The sequence below is a fragment of the Telmatherina bonti genome (genome assembly GCF_933228915.1).
Source record: "Telmatherina bonti genome assembly, chromosome: 2".
Lineage (NCBI taxonomy): Eukaryota > Metazoa > Chordata > Actinopteri > Atheriniformes > Telmatherinidae > Telmatherina > Telmatherina bonti.
Genome location: NC_136620.1, coordinates 11,758,675 through 11,782,066, shown reverse-complemented (window position 1 = coordinate 11,782,066; position 23,392 = coordinate 11,758,675). Strand labels below are relative to the sequence as shown.

Here is a 23,392-nt window from a genome sequence, read left to right as displayed (position 1 = left end):
GAAAATGTGACAAGAGAAGAAAAATGTGGGTTGACTTCCAAAACCAGCAGTGTTAAACCAGCGCGAGCCTGGATGGTGGATGTTGTTCAGCTCACTCTAACTTCTCCTACAAAGAAAGAGTCCATCACAGGCCAGTTTAGTTTTACTGGACAATAATCTGATTAATCTGATATATGGCAACACTTTCCTGTTCATTAGATCATCACAAACTTTAAAACAGCCTGATTAAAAATCCATTCATTTCTGCTCATGTCAGTCTTTATTGCAGGGTAATTTTGCTGCCTGATAATAGAAATAAAAAAAAAAAAATGATGATGCAAATGTAAAAGCTTCACTTGAAACCTGGCTGCATTTAGATGCTGTAAATGTGAACAGTAAGTGTTTCACACACACTTATCAGCCATATGGTACGCGTACATGATGGTAAAATGTTAACCACAGTAACAGTACATTAACCATCATTCTGACATGTTCCAGGCAACACATGGACTGTCATTTCGGTTATATTAGCATGACAGAATGTCTCAAGTCAGACTCTGCTGCAGCATTGATTACTTTCAGTAGTGCCAGTTCCTGCACATAAACACCAGGCATGCTCGACCAGGATGCACGCAGCAGACAACTAGACCGCCCCCGCTGGGGCAAATCTTAGGACAAATGACTAATCTAAACTTCCAAAGTAAGGATTTGTGGATCTATATGTAGCGTATCATGCTGTCACAAGAACCACTTATTGATTAATAATGTGAAACCTAATTAAACACGTCTCATGTGAGATTATCCTGATGATGTGATTAATCTCATGCAAATGTGGTGGAAATGGATTAATATTAATATAAGATAAGGGTTCTTATGATGTCTTAAGGACCTCCAGGTAAACACTGGCAGAAGAAGACCTGCAAGTCCCTCTAGCTACGTAAAATGATCAATCAATGCTGTTGCAGCTGTAAAGAGAATAAGATTTCAGTGTTTTGCCTTGATTTTTTTTTTTTTTTTTTTTTTTTTTTTTTTTGCTGCACCCAAAGAAAGGAAAATGGGAAAATTGATTGCACATGAACCCTCTGTTAACATAACAAGATGCAGTCCATGTCAGTGTCTGAGTTTTCAGCATGTAAACAGACACTGATGATCAATAGTGGGATAAAAATGATCGTAAACATTTATTCTATAATAACTGTAGTTCATTTGTTTTCCTTGTGCATGTGTGAACTGATAACTTTCCTCGTGTGTCTGTGATCATTTCTACAGGCATTCTGAGAAGTTGATCCCTTCACATCTGATTTTATAATAATTGTTTTGCTGTTTTGTTGTGAAGAAATAAAACAAAAACAGAGTGTGATTTTAGGAGAATAGGCAGCGTTTCCGTGGTGATGCCAAGTGAGTTTGGATGGGACCAAGTGAAGTGTGATGTTTCAGCCCGTTGGGTGTTGAGAGCTTGCACAAATAGATCCTAATCTAATCTCACCGGGCTAAAATTAGCTCATTCAGGGGGACATGGACAACCGATTGCCCGTGGCGGGATTCAGACGATAGGAGCTGTACAGCTGTTTGCCCTTTTAAAAGCTCACAGATGGCACTAAGAGAAGGTTTGGAATACAAACAGCTCGTTTGGCTCAGCTATGGGGTCTGAGGTCATTAACTTTTTAAATGTTAGGAAAAAAATGAAAACCAGAAAACTGTAACAGGGATTGTGTTTAATTAATGTTTAACTAATTATGTTAGTCGGTGTGTTAAGCTCATCTGTAAAACAATAATATTAAACAAGTGAGAGTATCACCTCGAAGTTGGCTTGGTATAAACCAGACTTTCTCCTTCCTGCCTGTTATGCATCCAGCACCAGAGTCGTGTCCTGATTATGTATCTGAACGACCTTAAAGGAAAATAAATCAGTTATTTTTGGCCACTTGGAGGAGTAACTTCCTAATGAGCTGAACATCACACACTTGCTTGACACATCAAACACTTTTTGATGTTTGATGCCACAGCGTCTCTCGGTCCCCCGTGCCCTGCAGCCTGTGGCGAATAACGTTGGCAAACGGACAGAGGCTGTTGCACAAGCGAGCATCGATTCTTTTCCTTAAGCGGCTGTGACATTATATTTCATCACAGATAAAAAAAAACAAACACCTTTTATCACAGTTAACTGTGCCGATAGGTGGGTCAGAAATGCTCACATTTTGGAAATCCTAACTTCTTTTCTAAGTTTTTATCTATTAGGACATCTGAACGTTTTCTCTGCTGACTCAGGTGTGTGTTAACACAATGCCAAGTTAGAAAAACACCAGAAGTAGCTGGTGCTGCTGATCTGGGAGCTATGACGAGGACATTTTGAATCAATTCTGCAGGAGGGTTACTCGTTCTGGTTCTACAAGAGCCGCAATCCAACAGGTTTTCCATGTTTCCTGCTCCAACACACCTGACTCAAGTCAATGTGCAGAATCTGATAGGCTGTTGGATCCATTTGATCTGATTCAGGTGTGTTGAAGCAGGAAACCTTGCTGGGTTGTGACTCTCGTAGGACCGGAGTGATGAGAAGGGGACAGCATGGCAGTCTTCCCAGCAAGCTGACGGCAAAGCCAGACGGTGCAGTGATCAGAAAACCTGCGACAGACCTAAGAGCATCTCCGACTCGCTAGCCCTCAGTTAAATGTTTCATTCATGACCAAGTAAAAGAATTTTTGGAAGGGCTGCAGGTGAAAATCTCTCCTCTATAAGGGTGCATTCACATCAGGATAGTCCGCTAGACTCGGTCTGTTGGGCCGTGTATCCATGTAGAACGAGATCGTGTTCATGCTGCGCCAAACCTTTACAATAATATATCCCCATTCCCACCAAAGGAGGCGCTGCACTAGTATTTCGCAAAAGAGAGGACAAGACCCGCCTGAAGAAGAAAATTCTGTCGTTAGTTAAACATGGAGACGAATCTATTGCTGTTTAGGGTTTTTTTTTCTTTTGTCCTATGCAAGTATACTGCAGAAATACACTGTAACAATGGGCGCAGTCTGAACAACAGACGAGGCAGAGGAATCTTAACTCCATCGCTATGTATTTATCCACAATGCAATGCTACAGCAAATGAAGGAAGTGACCTTTTTTTCTGGTCTGCTTCCTGTATTTTGTCCGCTTGAAACGCGCCAAGACCTGTGTTTGTAGGGCGACCGAGTCCGCTTCTTTGGTCTGAATCAGAATTTGTTTGGTGGATTTACATTTCCCTAAACGAAGTGGACTTTCCAAGCAAGCAGACTCGGGTTTGAATAAAAAGGCTGATGTGAATGTGCCCTAAAAGTAACATGGCTGCACAACACAGATTTACAAAGCTGCATGAGAACAAAACACAAGATTTCTAAACTGATTACCGAAGCGGAGATGTGTGGTTCTAACACACAGCAGCTTGTTTGGGGAAAAGACCAGAACATATCTGCAGAAACACCTCACTGTTGGTGATTTGGGCTTGTCTGTAGCTACAGAACCTGGACACTTGGAGTCACATGTAAGTCCATCTTTTGGTTGCTACAGCTTGGCTTAAACTAGATCGTGTAACAGAATAAATAATCCCAAACACAGCAGCAGATCCACACAAGGATGACTAAAGAAGAAACAAATAAAGGTGCTGCAATGGTCCAGTCACACTTCAGACCGACACGCTGCAGAAAACTTTAGAAATGATCAAAGCTTCAAATACCTAAAGTTACGTTGTAAATTCCTCCACTCGCTACTAAATCCTGAGGTTTCACTGAGCTGTTCACACACTGCTTCTCAATTATGTTACTCCTAATATCTAAATAAAAACACAGTGAAAAGTGTTGCTGCGTAATGTTAAGATCTGAGAAGAACCAGATTACTTTTCTCTTTTTGTCTTCAAACATTGCGATTAATAAAACCTTAGAATAAACATCTTATTTTTGTATCTGTTGGCATGACTTTAAACCTAACTTTAATCCCTACTTTGTCCTTTTGTGTTTTTAAGACACCTCCAACACAGTGACCTGCTGACTTGAAAGTGAAATTGATCAACGACGTGACAGAGAATCAAAATAAAATCAGTACAGGGAAGAAAGGAGCTGCATCTTTCACATTTTGGTCAGCTAAAGATTTACACAACCAGACACACAGCACAGAAAAGACAGGTGTGTTTTTTGTCCTTATTTCCTCTTTATGAAATGTCACACTTCTTCATTTGATATAAAAAAAAAAGAAGTGCCGTCTTCTCTACTTACACAATATCAAGTAGTTTTGAATTCCCTCTCTTGAGAAGTAGGCCAAACATATGCTAAGTCATGAATCATGCATTGCCCTGCAGTGGACTCGATGGAGTCAACATTCTTGGAGGCACCGAAGCAATTGGTTGTAAGTCAGTCTCAGCCAGAAGCAGATTCCCGCACAAAGGCGCTGTTATGTAACAAAAAAAATATTAGTGTAAAAAGACTGGATTTTTCTTGGAGTCCAGTTATAGTGGGAAGAAAACAAATGGCAGCGATATCCCAGTTAAGACCATGAAACTGGATTCAGGAGTCTCCTTTTCTGTCATCTCTTTGTTCATCTTGTGTCGGTACTGATGCCCCTCGCTGCTCGCAGCTCTTTCTGCTTCCAGCTTCTGCCTCCAACAGCAAAAAACAACCTGAGATTCATTCCTCTTTTGATGCTGGAAAGTTTACAACTCAAACGTGGGCTCAGTGTTTATCCAGGTTTTATCCTTTCCAGCCGGAGGGAACGCTGAAGTAAAGAGAAAATGTAAAACCCTACTTTCTGTTTGTTGCACATTAGCAGATTCTTTTGCAGCATGTATAACGCATCCAAGTCTGTTGGGGCGCTTTTACCTTGGGGAAATAGTTGGCAAAAAAGGGCAAAAAAAGGATGGAAGCTTGGTGGTAAACTGGTGGACATACTTTAGACTTATTTGATGAAAATTCTGGCAACCATTTCAACATTTAAAAAGACGTTTTTTTTAAGCTAAACTGACACCAAAGGTCATGGGGAGCATTTCGGTTTTGCCAGAATGAGTTAAAATATCCCAGATGGGGACGACATGAAGCCGGGTCAGTATAATGTCAACGCTGTCATGTTTTCAGATGCACTTTGGCTCTCCTAAATGCCACTCTGCAGCCGAGCACGATGCTTTTTGCGGTCTCAAAGGGTGAATCGATTAATGAAGTTAAAGTGTTACGGCAGCATCCACCTGCACTTTGCTTGGTTTTTTTTTTGGTTTTTTTTTTTTTATGTGCAATGTTTATTGAACTTTCTTCCAAAGATAAATTCCTCATTTAATTTCCACTTCCAGCCAGCTCTACATTACTGGGAATGCATCATGACGATCTGGCTTTGCCTCTGAGAAAATGGTTTGGAAGGGCATCAAACCAGTGAGTGCAGAGCATCCCGGATGGACACTAATTGTTTGACTAGACTGCATTTAACATGGATCAGGCCATTCTGGGTGTGTTTACATGTTGATTTAAAAGGATCAGCTTCAGTGTTTTGCTACAAAAGGCGAGGCAAGGTCAACCCAATATGCCGTCCATGATGAAAGTAAGAGAGAAAGAGCTGCAGCAGGTGTGAAGACGTGTAACCTGGACAAGCTAGTCCAGCTTTTGAGACAATCTTTCTGTGATCACAGCGGAAGGAAGTCAAAGTTTGTTTTTGGTGCTTGCACTTCCAGCATGTCCACAGCACCACAAAAGAATCCACTCTGTGACTTTTGTAGATATTATTTTTCTAATAGAATGTATCACAAAATAATTTCAAGGACTTTATTAAACCAAGCAAATGAAACAAAAATCACCTGCATGAAAATGTGAAGAACAATAAAATAAAAGAACTTATTTGTTACATATGTAGCAACATTTTTATGGTTTTCTTTAATAAACATATTTTGTGCAAAGATTTTATTCCACTCATTATTATCATTATTTTTTTTCTGCTTGTTTTTTTTTCTTTTTCTTTTTTCTATTTCAGTGTTTTCATTCTTCTTTTTAGTATTTTTTTCTTTGGTAGTTTTATTGGAAAATCATGTCCGGTGTGTGTGTGTGTGTGTGTGTGTGTGTGTGTGTGTGTGTGTGTGTGTGTGTGTGTGTGTGTGTGTGTGTGTGTGTGTGTGTGTGCGTGTGTGTGTGAGTGGAGATTTTATTGTGTGGTGTAACGTTTTCCCTCAGCATCTCTCTGTTAACCACGTTTCTCATTAGGCAGAATAAATAAATGACTCGACTAAAACGCATTTCATTTTGCGGCTGAAGACACCGTCCCAGAGCCGAACAACAAAGTATGTAATGTATAAACTGATTTACAGCTGTGTCACATTTAAATTAATTTTTTTGCCATAAATGGAGTCTATTTGCTTCTCATAAACATTAAGTGAGTTTTTTGTTGCAAATACTATAGAATAAGGCGAGTGTCATGCTGGTTATGTAGTGCGTGTGTGTGTGTTGCTGAACTGCTGCATCATGGCAAGAGTGTGTGAATTCACATCCCCGACTTTCTGTCTGCGCACTTCTTGTGGAAGCTTGTGTGAATCTTCCTGCAATCTTTGACCTATTTGACTCAAAAAGTAAAATCGGCCAGATGTAACCTTAAGCTTAAAGTCATCTCCTACTGCGAAAGCATAAATAAAGATGAAAAGTCTGGTTTTCTGCACACACTGAAACGTGGCGTGTATCGCTGCTGATAGGACGTTAATATGATGATCAATAAAGTTTTAGTTTAGTTGAAACCAGCTGATCACAGCAGCATCACAGCCAGATCTGAGATAAACATCCATGGTCCCGTTTCAGATCACTCTTAAGCTAACTTTGACTTTCAGAGTTTCTTTGTTCGTTATGTTCAGGCACAAAACTGCTTGGTTAGGTTCAGGAAAATATCACAACTAGGGTCTACAATGGAATAAAATATTATAAGCATTCCTTGGTTAATGAACAAGTTCCATTCCTACGCTGCTGTGTAACTCGAAATTCCATGCAAGTCAGATTTTTACCCTTAAATACCCCCTAAATACCCCTTTAATCACTAAATAACCATCTAAATACACGTATTATACATCATATTATTGAAAAAACAATACAGGCAATTAAACTTGACATTTCACTTGAAATAAAATAAATATACAAGCACTGATGTGTCATCTCAGCCTCTGCATCACATGTTGTAAGAGCTTATATGGAACCTCGTAACTTCAAAACTTACTTTTTTTTTTTTATTTATTTACATATATTTAACGAGCATTGTAAAGTCGAAACAACGTAAGTCAAGAACTGCTTGTATTTTACTCCTCCTTTACTGACTTTCCCTAAATCTTATATCTAAATAGTCATTACTTAATAAATGTTTAAATTAATTCATTTACAGTGAGACGATAAAGGTTTGTTTCACTCTCAAAACTTCAGCTTAAAAATAGCTTCTTACCTTTTTTACGGCTTTCATGGTCCAACCTATGCCTTCCCTGAAATGTATCAGTCTTTTACACTAGACCGTGTAGGGAACATTCACATAATAACAATATTTTCCTGTAAGCATCAGGAAAACAAATGGTTTTTTTTAACCTTTCTAGTAAAAAACCTTCCTCTAATAGAAGCTAAATTGGGGCTTTTAGTTGAGCAGCAGGAACAAGCAGCGCTTCAGCAGCTCAGACTATAATTAAAATGCTTCGCCATGTTACAGTGACAAGGTGAGGCCACGTGAGTTTAGAGTCTGAGTTTGCTTGTCTGGACTCATCTGACCTTTGGTGGTCATACAAACATCATCATTAAATATAAACATTAAAACCTTCTTTAATCACTCCTGGTTAGATTAAATGTTTGATCTGTACAGCTGGACCACTTTGGCTTGGTCAAACACATAATAGTCACTATCATACATAACTAGCTGCTTTAAAACATGAGTCTGCAACCTTTACAAATTGCTATTTTTTAAGAAAAGTTTATTTTGATTTTAGGTTTTAAAATAAAGAAAAACATTAAATTTTTGCAAAAATAAGTTACATATTTCTCAATGGGACATAGATGTTTTTGGAAAATTACGTAAAAAATATTATTTAAATAAAACAAAATCAGCCCAAAGTTTCCAGTCTAGTGTTGTGTTGTGGAAACTCAGTTGATTGAGTCCATGAAAAATGGGAACACAGCCAAAAAAAAGAAAGTATATTTGAAAATATGTGTTTATAATAATGTGTTTATAAATATGTGAGTCACAGGTTGCAGACCGCTGCTTTGAACCCATTTGTCAAACCCACACAGCACTGATCTATAACTGACACTGCCGTGAGCATAAGGCTTTAGGCTTGTAGTATGTGGTTCTTACTTTGTATGAGCTCAGCAAATTAAAGTTTGTTCTTCCAGTTTCACACTGGTTTAACGCTCAACATTCATCCCAGTCAGTCAAAAATCAACCTCGACCTAAAATCGATCAGACAATCAGCTCTGTGTTAAAATGTGGCCCAATTAACTTTCTGTTTAACCTGGTTGAGATGAATTAAAGCTGCACTTACGCTCAGCGATGACCAGGGGAGGGTAGAACAGGAAGTATCCCACCAGCTCTGCAGTCAGCTGGTTGAGGAGCCCGCTGGAAATCGTCCCGTTAAGAATGGCGTCCTGGTTTTTCACCACATACACCAAATCGACTGAAGGAGAGCCTGGCTCCTGAGACACGCTCTGGATCTGAGGACAAGCGTGTCAATCAATCAGCCCACCACAAAGGTTACTCAGCACTCATATGTGCAGCATCAGAATGAATTTAGTTGTTTGTTTGTTTTTTTCCTAAAGGAAACACAAACAGGCAGTCTAGATTCATAATTCAAGCATTCATACAGGAACATCTAAAGCTGTCACGCATAGTGTCTAAGACGCACATGAAGGATGCAGTACCAAACTCCAGACACAGTATGACTCCTGAATGAACATGGTTTTATTCCCTCTATAATAAGATTGGTTTGATGCTCTGAAAGTAACCAAACTGAGTCACAGTAGTAAAATGCGTGATGATGCAAGACAGTAAGAATTACCACTGCATCCCTCCTGAACTCTCCTTTGCCTTAATGTTTCAAAAAGTTTAATTATGAATGAACCCTGTGCTTGTGTGTGCTTGCTGAGACCTGCTTCATGGTTGTGACTTTGTGCATGGATGGAATATATCCTGTAGTCATGAAAGAACCTTGACAGTCTGACAGAGGCTAAATAAAAGCTAAAAGGAAGATTCGTGAGAGAAAGAATAAAACTGTTCAAAAGATGACTGAGCTTCAGTCGTATCTATGGATACAAGCCGTCAGGCTGGTTCAGAACTGGTCACAATGGAAATGTAGAGCCTGTGTGAAAGAAACAGCAGCAGTGTGAGTGCAGAAGCAGCTGTACTGTTGTGGGAAGCAGAATTATACCTGGAACTTTACATTATTCATGCTGGCCTGATTAGCATGTCGCATACAAAAATCACATATTTGTCTGTCTGTATTTCACAATAAGAATATCCAGCATGAACTGGTGTAATACCTCCACAGTGAGTCTGTTGTAGGTCTCCAGCACTTTGTCCTGAGCCTCCTCAAAGGCATTTTCCAGCCTCTGTTCCAACATCTGCACAAAACTGCAGGAGTAGATGTTGTCTGTCGGCCCCACGAACCTCAGCACTGGAAATCAGACGCGAGAGGAAGAGCTCACATTATTTACACTGATTCTCATGTACAAGTTTACCAAAATTTGGGTTTGTGATTCGGCCTCCAGTCTGATTTAATCACACAGTAATCCTTAAGTGGCGTGTTTGAGACACAGTTTGTTCCAAATAAATCAGATACCAGATTAAAAGATTGGACCTATAAAGGATTGGTAGCGCTTTGTAAGATAATAAAGGAAGGTAGATTAGTTTGTTTGAAAGGATTAAAGAAAAATATCTAGTCAGGATTTCTATCGTTACTTTCAGATAAGACGTTTTGTCAGTAACGAGATAAAATGTATATCAGAATCAACCAAACAGCTGCTACACCTGTATTAAAGGGCAGATAGAGGTTTTATCCCCCATCTAAAGGCTCAGAGACACGAAAACACAACATGTTCAACCCTGTATATCATTTAAAAAGTGGGAAAAGGAGGGAGGAACTCTATAAGAAGAGTGGAAAGCAACATGGGCTTATTAGTGGAAATGTAGCAGCTGACAGAGCTGGAGGAATAAGTCTGATAAGACACCTCATCACACCTCAACAAGACCTCACCATAAACATGCCAACCTGACCTGCTGGGGAAAATACAAACGCAAATATTATCATGTGGAACTGCTATGTTATTAAATGTTTCTGGGAGAAAATACGTGATGTAACAAGAAATATTTGAAAGTAATCTGGCTCCTGAAAACCTAGTTTAATGTTTTTGGGACCCGATGAGCGGCCAAAGAGAGAAAAACACTTGATCGTTCAGAGGAGAACCTGAACCTGTACATGCAGTCAGCAGTGCTGTGTATGAATGAGTTCAACAGAACGCATTCGTTTTTCCATGAACGTTGAACTGAGCGAAGACCAGACTAGATTATGAGGTTTCACAACAGTCTCTGCAAACGTCGTTCTGGAGCAACACCTACTTTTCCACAATGCTTTGTGTACTCTGACATAACCAGGAACGTTCCACAGCAGATAACCTGCAGACATCTCGTCTACCGACGATTATTTACAGGAATATGACATGTCTGACAGTAAAAGCTAACATTTCTGGCAGCCCTCCATTAGAAAAAAGCCAGAAATTCAGATTTGTCCACTTCTGAAGTGAAAGGATGTGGCGTGTAAGGTGAATAAATGTTTACAGAAGAGAAAAAAAAGACCAGCTGTTACACTAAAAATGTTATTCAAACAAATATAACAAATACATAAAAATGTTGTCTTTTGTTTGCACATCTGCTCCACATTCATTTCTCTTTTATGCCATTGAATTTAAGATCTTGTATAATTGATTTAGAAGAAAAAATGTTATAATTCTTTTCTTTTCCAAGTCCAGTCTTTCATTCTCACCTCTAACCTCAAACATTAAAATAAACTTAAATCTGAATTTGTTCATGAGAAGCACGAACAACCCTGGTGGTCAGACATTTACAGGATTGACAGTTACAGCGGATGTGAATTACAAGGCTTTTTCTGTTCCTCTTATGTCTGTGTGTGTGCGTGTGTGTGTGTGTGTGTGTGTGTGTGTGTGTGTGTGTGTGTGTGTGTGTGTTTGTGTGTGTGTGTTATTTTTGCCTTGGGAAAAAATACATCCAAACCATAGACCGGATATGAAAGATGGGTGGGGGGACGGGTCCTGACTGTTGTCTGTGCTTATGCGCCGAACAGCAGTTCAGAGTACCCACCCTTTCTGGAGTCCTTGGAGGGAGTGCTGGAGGGTGCTCCTTCTGGGGACTCCATTGTTCTGCTGGGGGACTTCAATGCTCACGTGGGCAATGACAGTGAGACCTGGAGGGGAGTGATTGGGAGGCATGGTCCCCCCCCTCTGAACCCAAATGGTGTTTTGTTATTGGACTTCTGTGCTCGTCATGGATTGTCCATAACAAACACCATGTTCCAGCATAAGAGTGTCCATATGTACACCTGGCATCAGGATTGCCTGGGCCGCAGTTCGATGATCGATTTTGTAGTCGTATCGTCGGACCTGCGGCCACATGCCTTGGACACTCAGGTGAAGAGGGGGGCGGAGCTGTCAACTGACCACCACCTGGTGGTGAGTTGGCTCAGATGGTGGGGGAGGAAGCCGGTCAGATCTGGCAGGCCCAAACGTGTTGTGAGGGTCTGCTGGGAACGTCTGGCTGAGTCCCCTGTCAAAGCGAGCTTCAACTCCCACCTTCAGCAGAGCTTCGAACATGTCCCGAGTGAGGCGGGGGACATTGAGTCCGAATGGGCTGTGTTCCGTGCCTCTATTGCTGAGGCGGCAAGCCGGAGCTGTGGCTGTAAGGTCGTTGGTGCCTGTCATGGCGGTAATCCCAGGACTCGTTGGTGGACACCAGCAGTGAGGGATGCCGTCAAGCTGAAGAAGGAGTCCTATCGGGCCTTCTTGGCCTGTGGGACTCTGGAGGCAGCTGATGGGTACCGACAGGCTAAGCGGCATGCGGCTGCTCAGGAGGGGGAAGCAGTGCTCCATCAATGCTGTGTACAGTGGAGGTGGGGAGCTGCTGACCTCAACTCGGGATGTTGTGGGTCGGTGGAAGGAATACTTCGAAGACCTCCTCAATCCTACCAACACATCTTCCGATGAGGAAGCAGAGCTGGTGGACTCAGGGGTGGACTCTCCCATCTCTGGGGCTGAAGTCGCTGAGGTGGTCACAATGCTCCTTGGCGGCAAGGCTCTGGGGATGGATGAGATCCACCCGGAGTTTCTTAAGGCTCTGGATGCTATGGGGCTGTCCTGGCTGACACGCCTCTGCAGCATCGCGTGGACATCGGGGGCAGTACCGCTGGATTGGCAGACTGGGGTGGTGGTCCCCCTTTTTAAGAAGGGGGACCGGAGGGTGTGTTCCAATTACAGGGGAATCACACTCCTCAGCCTCCCTGGTAAGGTCTATTCAGGGGTCCTGGAGAGGAGGGTCCGCCGGATAGCCGAATCCCGGATTGAGGAGGAGCAGTGTGGTTTTCGTCCTGGTCGCGGAACAGTGGACCAGCTCTATACCCTCTTTGGGGTCCTGGAGGGGGCATGGGAGTTTGCCCAACCAGTCTACATGTGCTTTGTGGACCTGGAGAAGGCATTCGACTGTGTCCCCCGGGGGCTCGTGTGGGGGGTACTCCGGGAGTATGGGGTACCGGACCCCCTTGTACGAGCTGTCTGGTCCCTGTACGACAGGTGTCAGAGCTTGGTCCGCATTGCCGGTAGTAAGTCGGATTCGTTTCCGGTGAGGGTTGGACTCCACCAAGGCTGCCCTTTATCACCGATTCTGTTCATAACTTATATGGACAGAATTTCTAGGCGCAGCCGAGGTGCTGAGGGGATCCGACTTGGTGGCCTCAGGATTGGGTCCCTGCTTTTTGCAGATGACGTGGTCCTGTTGGCTTCATCTGGTTGTGGTCTCCAGCTCTCGCTTGAGCGATTCGCGGCCGAGTGTGAAGCGGCTGGGATGAGAATCAGCACCTCCAAATCTGAGACCATGGTCCTCAACCGGAATAGGGTGGACTGCCCTCTCCGGGTCGGGAGTCAGGTCCTGCCTCAAGTGGAGGAGTTTAAATATCTCGGGGTCTTGTTCACGAGTGAGGGAAGGATGGAGCGCGAGATCGACAGACGGATCGGTGCAGCGTCTGCAGTAATGCGGACTCTGCGCCGGTCTGTCGTGGTGAAGAAGGAGCTGAGCCAGAAGGCGAAGCTCTTGATTTACCAGTCGATCTACGTTCCTACCCTCACCTATGGTCATGAGCTGTGGGTCGTGACCGAAAGAACGAGATCTCGTATACAGGCGGCTGAAATGGGTTTCCTCCGCAGGGTGGCCGGGCTCACCCTTAGAGAAAGGGTGAGGAGCTCGGTCATCCGGGAGGGGATCAGAGTAGAGCCGCTGCTCCTCCGCATCGAGAGGAACCAGTTGAGGTGGCTCGGGCATCTGGTCAGGATGCCTCCTGGATGCCTCCCTGGTGAGGTGTTCCAGGCACGTCCCTCTGGGAGGAGACCCCGGGGAAGACCCAGGACACGCTGGAGGGATTATATCTCTCGGCTGGCCTGGGAACGCCTCGGGACCCCCCGTGCAGAGTTGGCAAATGTGGCTGGGGAGAGGGAAGTCAGGGCTTCCCTGCTTAGGCTGCTGCCCCCGTGACCCGACCCCAGATAAGCGGCAGAAGATGAAGATGAAGATGAAGATAAAGTTTATCTTCATGACAACTGCGGGGTGAGTGAATTTTTTTCTAACTCGCCCGTTTAAAAGTAATTTAATCTTGAAATTCGGCATATTTAGGGGCGTGTCCTTTTGACTGACAGGTAATCAATCTCTGGCTTCAAGTTAGAAGAACGTAGAACAACCGCGGTTTTTAGCCGGTTAACAACATGACTTAGCTTTAGCCTGCTTACCTCCGTTAGCTGGTTAGCTCCTGTTATCTCCAAGTTAGCTCGGTTAGCTCTTAGCTACAGAAAGCTCGGAGTTCGCTTGATGTCAATTATCCACCATGACGCTCACAGCCCCCTTCTCAGCTCCACCTCTTTGCCCATATTTGTATTTTCTGAGCGAGACAACACGCATGCCTCTGCCAAGATGGCGATGGTAGGAACCGCCCACTGAGCTTCAATTCAGCTCTTCAGAAACCTATGGGTGACGTCACAGAGGCTCTGTCCATATTTTTTCAGTCTATGGTCTAAACTGATGCTCTATGAACAGACATGTAACATTGGTTGTTGAAAGTCAATAATGATGTCAATTTAAATACTAAAGCATCTCCAGCACCGAAAACAAAAGTTACCTGATGAAGCATGAGAGAAATCCAGAAACTGCTGCATCTCAGCATCTTCATAGTGTTCTACATGGATGTCTGTGCAAGTGATAAAGCTAAGCAGTGCTACAATGGAAAAGGATTATCGCCTCTGTTTACAATGACTGCATGTAAAGTGTCCTACAGCTCCACGCCAGTCAGCTTCAGGCGAGGATAAACAATATTGAGTCCATCAACAGATTATGGATGATGTTCTGAATGTCATGTCTGTCCATCCATAGTCATCCTCCACCCCCTTCCAGCACTCAGTCTTTCTTTTTTCTTTTCTTTTTTCCTCTTAAAATGAGTGCAATTTGTGAGTTGTAACAATATTCTGACCTAAATTCAAACATTGTGGTGCTTATGAAAGCAGTTTGCCTTCACAGGCTCCGCATCCTTCTCTGGTCTCAGCTTGAATCACTTTGCAGGCACAAACACTGCTGACCCAGTTGGTAATCTTATGCAAATTTCTCTCTGGTGGGGTAGAAATGGAGAAATGGATTTATGGTTAATGAGCAGAACAACAGAGAAGGATTTTTGTCTATGCTTCAAATGCCTACTTTGCACTTATATAGGAAGTCTCTTTATTGCAGTATACATCCCCATTCTAGCAATTTGGTGGAGTGTCATAAAGAAGTGCTGAAGACATTGGATTTTTCTTGCTTTCAAGTGAAAATAAGGCCACTGTGTAAACTGAAGGTTTCTGTTTGAACCACAGTGAGCTGAAATCCCACCCTCGAAGGTCCCTGCAAATCAAGCTATGGTTAAACAAATAACAGAGTTTGTTTTGATCTTTAACTTCAGTAATGCAACAGAAAATGAAAGCAAACAGCAGAGTGGATATGTCCCCACAAGGAGGTGCAGGTCAGTGAATGCGTCCACTCAGTAAAGGAGGGGTCTGTCAGCAGCGCTCCATGTCACCTGCTATAGAAAACTCACCTTTCTCCTCATTCTTTTACTGAATGAATGTTTTCATGTGCACCCACCTTACTAGCTGCACATAAAGTGTAGGAGAGTTGTGCCCTACATTACTGGGCAATGCCTGACGTGCATAGTTTCTGGCTGTTTCTATCGTTCAAATCATTAAAAAATCATTTAAAAAGTTGCTTTCTGTGCAAAGTCACTGAAAAAAAGGACCAGAGGTTTTCCATGGAAATGCGTTTGAAAAAAGGTGGTTTGTGAAGCTTTGCTTCACCGAACAAGCTGAGCTGAAGTATGCCAGAGTTTGATGTGATCATTTCAAGACTTCAGTTGGTTCTGGTGCTTCTTTGTTAGCTTCTGCTACTTTGTGGCCAGTCTTCTATATCTCAATTTGGCACTGGTTTAACTTTCTAATGACAAAACCAACCTGTTCCACCTCCCAAGTCATCACCCGCTCCATACGTTCTGGACAGGGTTTCTTGCCCTCAAAAAAGCTGCAAAAGCACTGCCTTTGCCTTGAAATGTTAGCAAATATTAAAGATGTAAAAGTGTATTTCACTGTGTATTTTAACACCAAACTATGTTAAATTACATATTTATTATGCATAATAAAGTAGCACATGAAGCAAAAAACAGCAGTCGAAAGTCTGGACCCCCTCCAACCTCAAAACATTTGATAAACCAGCACTACTGAATGACGTTTCCCTGTCAGCGGCACCGCTGATCACTTACTACCAACAATTATGACAATAAGTAAAACAATTATCATTTTTAACAGGCACAAAACACAGCTTAATGTGTGTCAGAGTGACAGGAAGGGGGTTCCATATGTACATGGAACTGTTCCCCAACATTTCTGGTCCATGAAAACGTCTGATATAATTTATTATTCAAGATGTATAACATGGTCTCTATGAATACTTGATTCTGACTGGTTGCAGGGTGTCCATTAAAAAGTGATATAGGACCAGTTAAAAAAAAAGTTCCATCATTTCCATTCCGTCTGTTATTTTAACAGTAAAAACAACATTAGTAATTGATTTTATTTTATTTCCTTTGTGAATGACCATGGCCCTCCGAGGTGTCCATTATCAGAAATTAAAGGACTTCGCGGAGGCTACCATCCTTCGCTTCGCGTCGAATGGTTAATTTGCATCGTCCATTAATTTCTGATAACGGACATAATTATCCCTTACTCAAACTATAATACACTGAACATTTAACCCTTCACCACCTGATGTTTCATATCTGATGCTGTTTCTGAAACCTCCTACTTCATTTTATGGTTAAAAACTTATGGTTTATTAAAATGCCCAATAAAGATTTCAAATTACAAATAAAATTTTCTGGCCATAATTTTGTGAGTCAGGAATTAATGGGTTAAAAACTTGACTAATTATAGTAAATAGTTTAGTTTCATGTTACAACAGCAGCACAAATTCAGTCCAAAATAAAGTCTGGATCAAACCAAACTTTACCAGAATTTATGATAAATGATTTAAATCTTCTAACATTTTCTCCAACAAGAGTAAATATAAGGATGAGTGTGTGCTGAAATGACGTGTTTTTACATTATTTTTTAACAATAAAAGATCAGATGTTTGTGTTTGTGTGATATTTAGGGTGTCAGAGAGGAGTAAAAGAGAGCTGACATGTGATCCAAATTTTCTAATCTACTCGTTTCTTTACTCTTCACACAGATTTCTCCTTCAGTGTTCCTGCTTTCTCCCTTTGCTTATGTTCTGTCGCTCGCTCGCCTTCTGCTGGTTTTCACTGTTTCAGTCGCATTTGCACATCGAGCATAAACAATCCAGATGATTTTGATGGTTTCTTAAAAGTTTGACACTCGCTCGACTTGGTCTTACTGATCGTTTGTCACCTGTTTTCAGCTGCAGGTGAATACTTGGAGTGGGAATCCAGGTTGCCACAGGAACCAGAACTGCCTTAACCAGTGGGGTGTGCTGCCTGATGTCAGACAGCAGCTTGTCAAAACCGTAGACGTTCAGCGCTTCGACAACCAAGGAGGAAATGTAGACGGTTTTCCCACTGGTCACGTAGTAACCCAGAGTCACGTTGTGAGGGCTGCAGTCGTCTCGCTCCACCTGTGACGGAGACACAAAAAGGAAAGAATTCAAGTTGCAGTCCTTTTTTTTTTTGTTTTGTTTTTTTTTTTAACATTTCTATTTGTATTCAAGGAGGACAGTGTGCAGCATTTTCTTTTTAACGTGATGCTGCTTGTTTACATGCAGGATTTTGTTTCCTCGTTTCAAAGCACATGAGCAACAGAGACGGTGTCAGAGAAGGAAACAACTGCTGGAACCAGGATCCAGCTTCCAGCAGGCGAGCTGTCTTTGGACACATGTTGGATTTGATCTCCAGTCTCATGACACACACGTCAGAATATGAATATTTATCATCCTTGGTTTCATTTAAATTCAAATCTGCCTAAAGGCTACATTTTAGCTTAAGCCTTCAGTAGTCAGATTTCCGACTGTGTCCTGGAATAACACACAGACAACAATCACAGTGAGTCAAAGGCTTGTATTTCTGGAACCGTACACCGCCCACCTTCCTCTACCCTCAACCTTCAGCCGCACTGAGCTACTGTGGCTGCTGTTGCTGTGGCTTTTTTCTTCTGTCCTCATCCATCTTTTCCTCCCCTCTCCCTCCCCTGAGCATTATCCAACCGCTCCTGGTCTTTTTATTCTCCAAAACACACATCCCTCTTGGTGAAACTGTATTCATTACCTCTCCTCCTCCTCCTCTTATCTCCTCTGCTCGCTGTGCCGATAAAAATCGAACAAAAATTCGCTCCATTTCTTCAAACCACAGGTACCTGCCGTCTGCGCCCAACCTCTCTCTGCAAAGTTCTTGTCAAAGCTTTCGCCCCACTTTCTCCAGCAGCTCTTTAGTTTTTAATTACACCCAGTGACTCATTCTTTTATCCCCAAAACCCACCTTTGGGTTTTGCATTTCATTAGAAAACAAAAAAGAGCTTTTGGATCTTTCATTTAAAGTCTTAACTCAAAAGGAATGAGCGTGGAATTAAATATTAAGTATTTCCTTCAGATGTTGTATTGGCTGCAGTATTTCTGACTGTGGGGGATTTTATGTTCGCATATCTGTGAATACCAACAGCTCAAAGGAAAACCGAAGAACAAACAGAAATAACTTCCATTTTCTTCTAAACACTGACCAAAAGCCTGTGATGCAATCCTCCATGTTGACAGTCTTACTACTTCTGAACCCCATGAATAATTAAATGTCATGATCTGTGGTTCATGTTGTGTTTTGTTCCGGTCTTCTGGTTCTGTGATGCTCGTCTCGATGCTCTTTTCTTCTCTGCTCTCAATGTTTAATCAACATTTCCCCCAAATCAGCATCTTTTGCATGTTGATCATCACAAGCAGAATGGCTGAGTGGTGGGCTGACTGCCATGTTGTGCTGAACAAAGGGGAGCCTTGATGCCGGAGGATTATTTTTATTTTGGTTATTTTACATGTTTATGTTGGTTCTGACAATGGGAAACAAGGAAGGGAGAACATATGGATAGAAAGCAACAGCGACAACCATAACAGAGAGAACAGATGCTCCAGCTGTAAAGAAGCATCCACTGTAAGAAAACAGTGCAGACAACCATCAGGAGCACCTACAGGAAGAAAAACAACAATAACAACAGCAAGCATGAGAGCAAGGAGTTGTGCTGAGTGGTGAGTATGTCTCCACCTTCCATTTATTCCAGGTTTAAGTGGCTTTCTGACCCACAGCTATGTGGCAAGTGTATTTACCTTAACTCATCACAATTTCTTTGTCTTCCCAACACGCTTTATACCCTACCTTGCTTACGTTTAGATTAGTCTCCTTTTAGACCAACACTTGCTGACAATCCTCCTCTGATCTACAACACCACGTTTAGGGGTTTCTACTTCCTGTTTTGCTTTGACTTTGCCACATTCTTGTCTTTGGTTGCAGTAGTTTGGCTCTAGGTTCATCTGCATGTTCCTGTCATACAAAGGAACCCTGAATGGCTACCCCCCCTCCCCCCCCCGGAGCTAAATCAAAACATTTGTTTAAGGGAAGGAACAAATGACTTCAGACTAAACGCTCTGCGAACCGATATCATTAATTCACTGTTTGTTTTCACATCCAGTAACATCAGGTGAAAAATGAAAGATTTGACACAAACTGAATAAAATAACTGCATTAGCCAAGTGTAAGGAGATTTACTCATCCTCTGATAAACACCTTGCAGCTGATGGTCGTTTATTTGATATATGTACCAAACACAGCTATTGATGGTGCTTTTATAGACCATGTTTCTCAGTTTACACGACAGCCTGTTTTTCTACCTTGCAGAGATAAAAGCATAATATTCTATTGATCTGAGAAAACAGAGAGGAGCAGACACACTTGATCCGTTCGTTTCAAAGCCCTGCACTCCATTGATCACCCAGCAAGTTACTTATATTCTCCAGTTCATCTAAACTGGCATTAAAAATAACTCATAGGAAAGAAGACAGATCCGAAAAAATATTATTAATATACAAATGTACTTGTATTCCAAGTCTGCAGATTTTTATTAATGAATGTTTAGATAAAGAGTTACATTTAACTTCCTGTTTTTTTTCTAACTAGTTAAAATTTTTGTGTGATTACACCTCATTTTGTTTGTTTGTTGTGTATTTATCACTGGGAGTTTATCCCAGCAATCTTTGGGCGAGAGGCAAGTACACCGAGGAGAGGTCGCCATCCCATCACACAGCCACAGATATGCGTATTTAATCTTAAATCATAGTAAAAAAAAAAAAAAAAAAAACACATTAAAAATGTTGTAAGTAGGGCCATGTACCCCTATAAAAACTGGAAAAAAGCTCATCCATCCCACCACATGAACGGTGATTACCATTAATGTCTCCATTATGATAAAGAAGCTTAACTGACTTATATTGAAATCAAGTAAATAAAAACAATAGAAACAGCTGATTTCACCTGCATCTAACAATCAACTCACACTGTTCATAAAGATAACAGATGTAACCTCTGCTCCATGTTAACCTATCCATGTGCGCATCCAGCATAAATGTATTAAAGAGCATTAACAGCACATTAATGCTCACCACATACATCAGAACAGTATAATAATCTGTTTCAAATTCCTCACGCTTGCTGGAAAAGCTGTAAAGCTGACTCACTTAACCTGCAGTTTTCATATTTAAAAATCCGTTTTGTGCCCAACAACGCCAAGCAGACCTACTCTCGCCTTCTGGGCTCCCTTTGCTCCCTGCCAACAGTTGACAGCTGTAAAACTGCCCAGCTTTGCACGCAATTATTGTTAACAATGCTGTTCAATGATACAACACATGAAACAGTCCTGCATGCTAATTTCATGCTGATTCACAACCCCCTTTCATGCTGTGGACACAATTTGCTGATCAACACTGCCCTCAATATCCTGGATCTTAGCGATCCAAACTGCTTCGTGTCCTCATGTTGCTGTTGTCTCTCCATGGATTGATCTTAATTGTCAAATTATAGCCTGTGTTATGTTATGTAGAGACACGACAGATTAAGAGTGTGTGTGTGTGTGTGTGTGTGCAGCAGGCAGTAGATGAAAGTGGACTGGAGCTTAGAGACACTGAGTCACTTCCCGTGAAGGCTCACAAACAACTGGATAAAAATAGAAAAAGCAGGCGGATGAAGACAGAAGACAGACAGACAGTGAGACGAAGAGAGGCGGGTGGACAGACAGGGAGGCAGACAGCCACAACAAGCAAACCGACAGACATGTTGGCAGAAAATCAATCCACTTGGACTGAAGGTGTAATCTTATCTGGGAGATGAAGGATAGGAGTAACACCAGAGATGTAAATATTAAGAAATACGTAGAAAAAAAGAGGTTCAGAGCGAGACAGAGAGCTTAGATGAGACAGCAGATGAAGATAAAAGAAAAATAAACCCTGAGGTTGAAAAGGAGCATCAGAGATCCAAAACGGCATGGAAGAAGAAGAGACAGAACAGGAAGTTCGCTTCACTGTGACGCAGGAGAGGAGAAGATGATCATTAATTCTGGAGTGTAATAACCTCCCAAAGCAAACACGCTCTGATTTTTAAACAGGTCATAACCATTCAGACTCTAATGCACACTCCATTAGTCATTCCTCCCTGTTGTCTCAAGCACCATTCATGAGTCCTTGTGTGGTGAATGAGCAGGAGGAGAAAACCAGGCATACAGCAGAATATCACTCATCCTACTACAGATGTACTGAAGCGCAATCAGCTCCTTTTGTACCTAAATAAAACGTTTCTCCGTGACTGTCTCTTAGGCTGTTTTGTGCCAGTCGGACAATGATTTCTGTTATTTCTTGCTCCTCTATTTACAGGGATGATGTTGTTTCTGGTTGTAAGCAACAACATCTAAGCTGCAACTCCACATCTGCCCATTTTAACCCTTCATGGGGCACTTTTTTTTTTTTTTGATCACTTCTTTCATATTCAGTATGAAACTTTTTTTTTTTTTTTGTTAATGTAACAACAGAATTGAGGTCTTGGTACATACCAAAGGGAAATTTTAGGTTAAAACTCCTAATTTTAAGGTATTTCATTGAGTGCCCTAAAAGGTTGAAGTGTCCAATGGCTCCAAGCAGCTTTATCCTATTTTTATTTATTTCATCAATAGGTTGTTTGTGGGATCGGAGGCCTGGTTGGATGAGAGGTGGAAAGCTGGTGAATCGGTTTATGTATTAGTAGTCCTGCTTCAAAACCTTATATGTAGAACCAAACAGGATCAATGGCCTGATTTTCCTGTGTTTAAATCCAGGATAGGTCTTAAAGTCTGTTCAAACATGAAATAGATTGGTCTTTTTTTTTTTAAACATAAAATATGCAAAGTTTTAAGTTGCATGCACAGGGAAAACCCCATTCCAAGCACCTTCAGCTTGTCTTTGTTTGAAGCACATTGCACGCTACTTTACACAGCCCAGCTGTGGGCATCTTATTAAAAACTGGCATGCAGACGTTACCAGCGGCACGCTATGAAGCTATGAGAATAATACTTCCGATTCATGGAGGGAGCACCAGTCAGGTGTTTGTCGCTGCAGGAAGGAGCACACCCAAAGCCTTGATGTTTAAGTGTATGCAACATCTGGCTGAATCAACATTCTCTGTAGGAATCTGAAATCCTTCTGAGAGTCACCGCATCTTGAGTATCTTTTTTCAGTTTTTTTGTTTTCTGTTTCTAAAATCTTTTGTCCATCTTGTTTCCATGTGTATTTATGAACATAAGTTTGTTAAATAAAAGAGAATTTCCTTATGTGAAGCAGCGTGCAACATCTGCAACATCTGTCCCTGTCCTATTCATGCACCAAATCAAAATGCACAGACAGAAGAAGTTCTTCTTGCAACAATGATGTCTTTTCATGTCATTTGAGAAGCTTTTCTTTAGAAAGTACTTTAGAGAAAATAACACCTGCAGGCAGAGAAAAAGGGAGGTTTTGCACGATTACGTGCACGCTCCAAATATGTGGGCGGATTGTTTCATCCAGCATCAGCTGTAATGGATTTTATTTCAATCTCGGCAGTGAGAACAGCAAGTTCATGTAAATACACCTGAAAATATGTGTGATTATAGGTTAGAAACTTCAGTGCTCAAACTGACAGCATTATCAATGACTATATGATGGCCAACATGGAGATTGGTTGATATAGAAAATACAAATGATGAGGATTTTTGCCATATCACACTGACCGACAGGGGATCTTGGAGAAAAGAAAATCACTAATTTGTGTTTACTGACCACTGACCAGAGTCAACGTGCACTGACATGACACCGCCTGACATGACGACACTGATGTGTGTTTACAAACTGCTCATCGCTCCTGCTCATGTGGTTCTGACTTGTGTTCATTGTGTTTACAAGCCACTAAGAGCATTTTACTGGTTTCTGCCTTTATTTTACTGGCATCTCACTCAGGTCTTCTCCCCACTAACATAGTCCCTTCCCCCTCTGCAACAATCCCATTAACACCCACGAGCATCTTTGCTTGAGTATTTGAGCAGTAAAAGAAAAACAGAACCAGTATAAGGAAAATTAA

The 23,392-nt window shown here is 41.7% G+C and overlaps 1 protein-coding gene across 1 annotated transcript in view; it reads right to left on the bottom strand.

Annotated features, from left to right (window-relative positions):
- Positions 1-23,392, bottom strand: part of kiaa1549la (KIAA1549-like a) — a gene marked incomplete at both ends in the record, with an annotated part of 161,564 nt that overhangs the window by 75,306 nt on the left and 62,866 nt on the right. Inside the window, 3 exons of the mRNA XM_079249890.1 lie at positions 8,471-8,639; positions 9,465-9,598; positions 17,181-17,403. Coding sequence (XP_079106016.1) covers positions 8,471-8,639; positions 9,465-9,598; positions 17,181-17,403 — 526 coding nt within the window. The remainder of the gene's footprint in view (positions 1-8,470; positions 8,640-9,464; positions 9,599-17,180; positions 17,404-23,392) is intronic.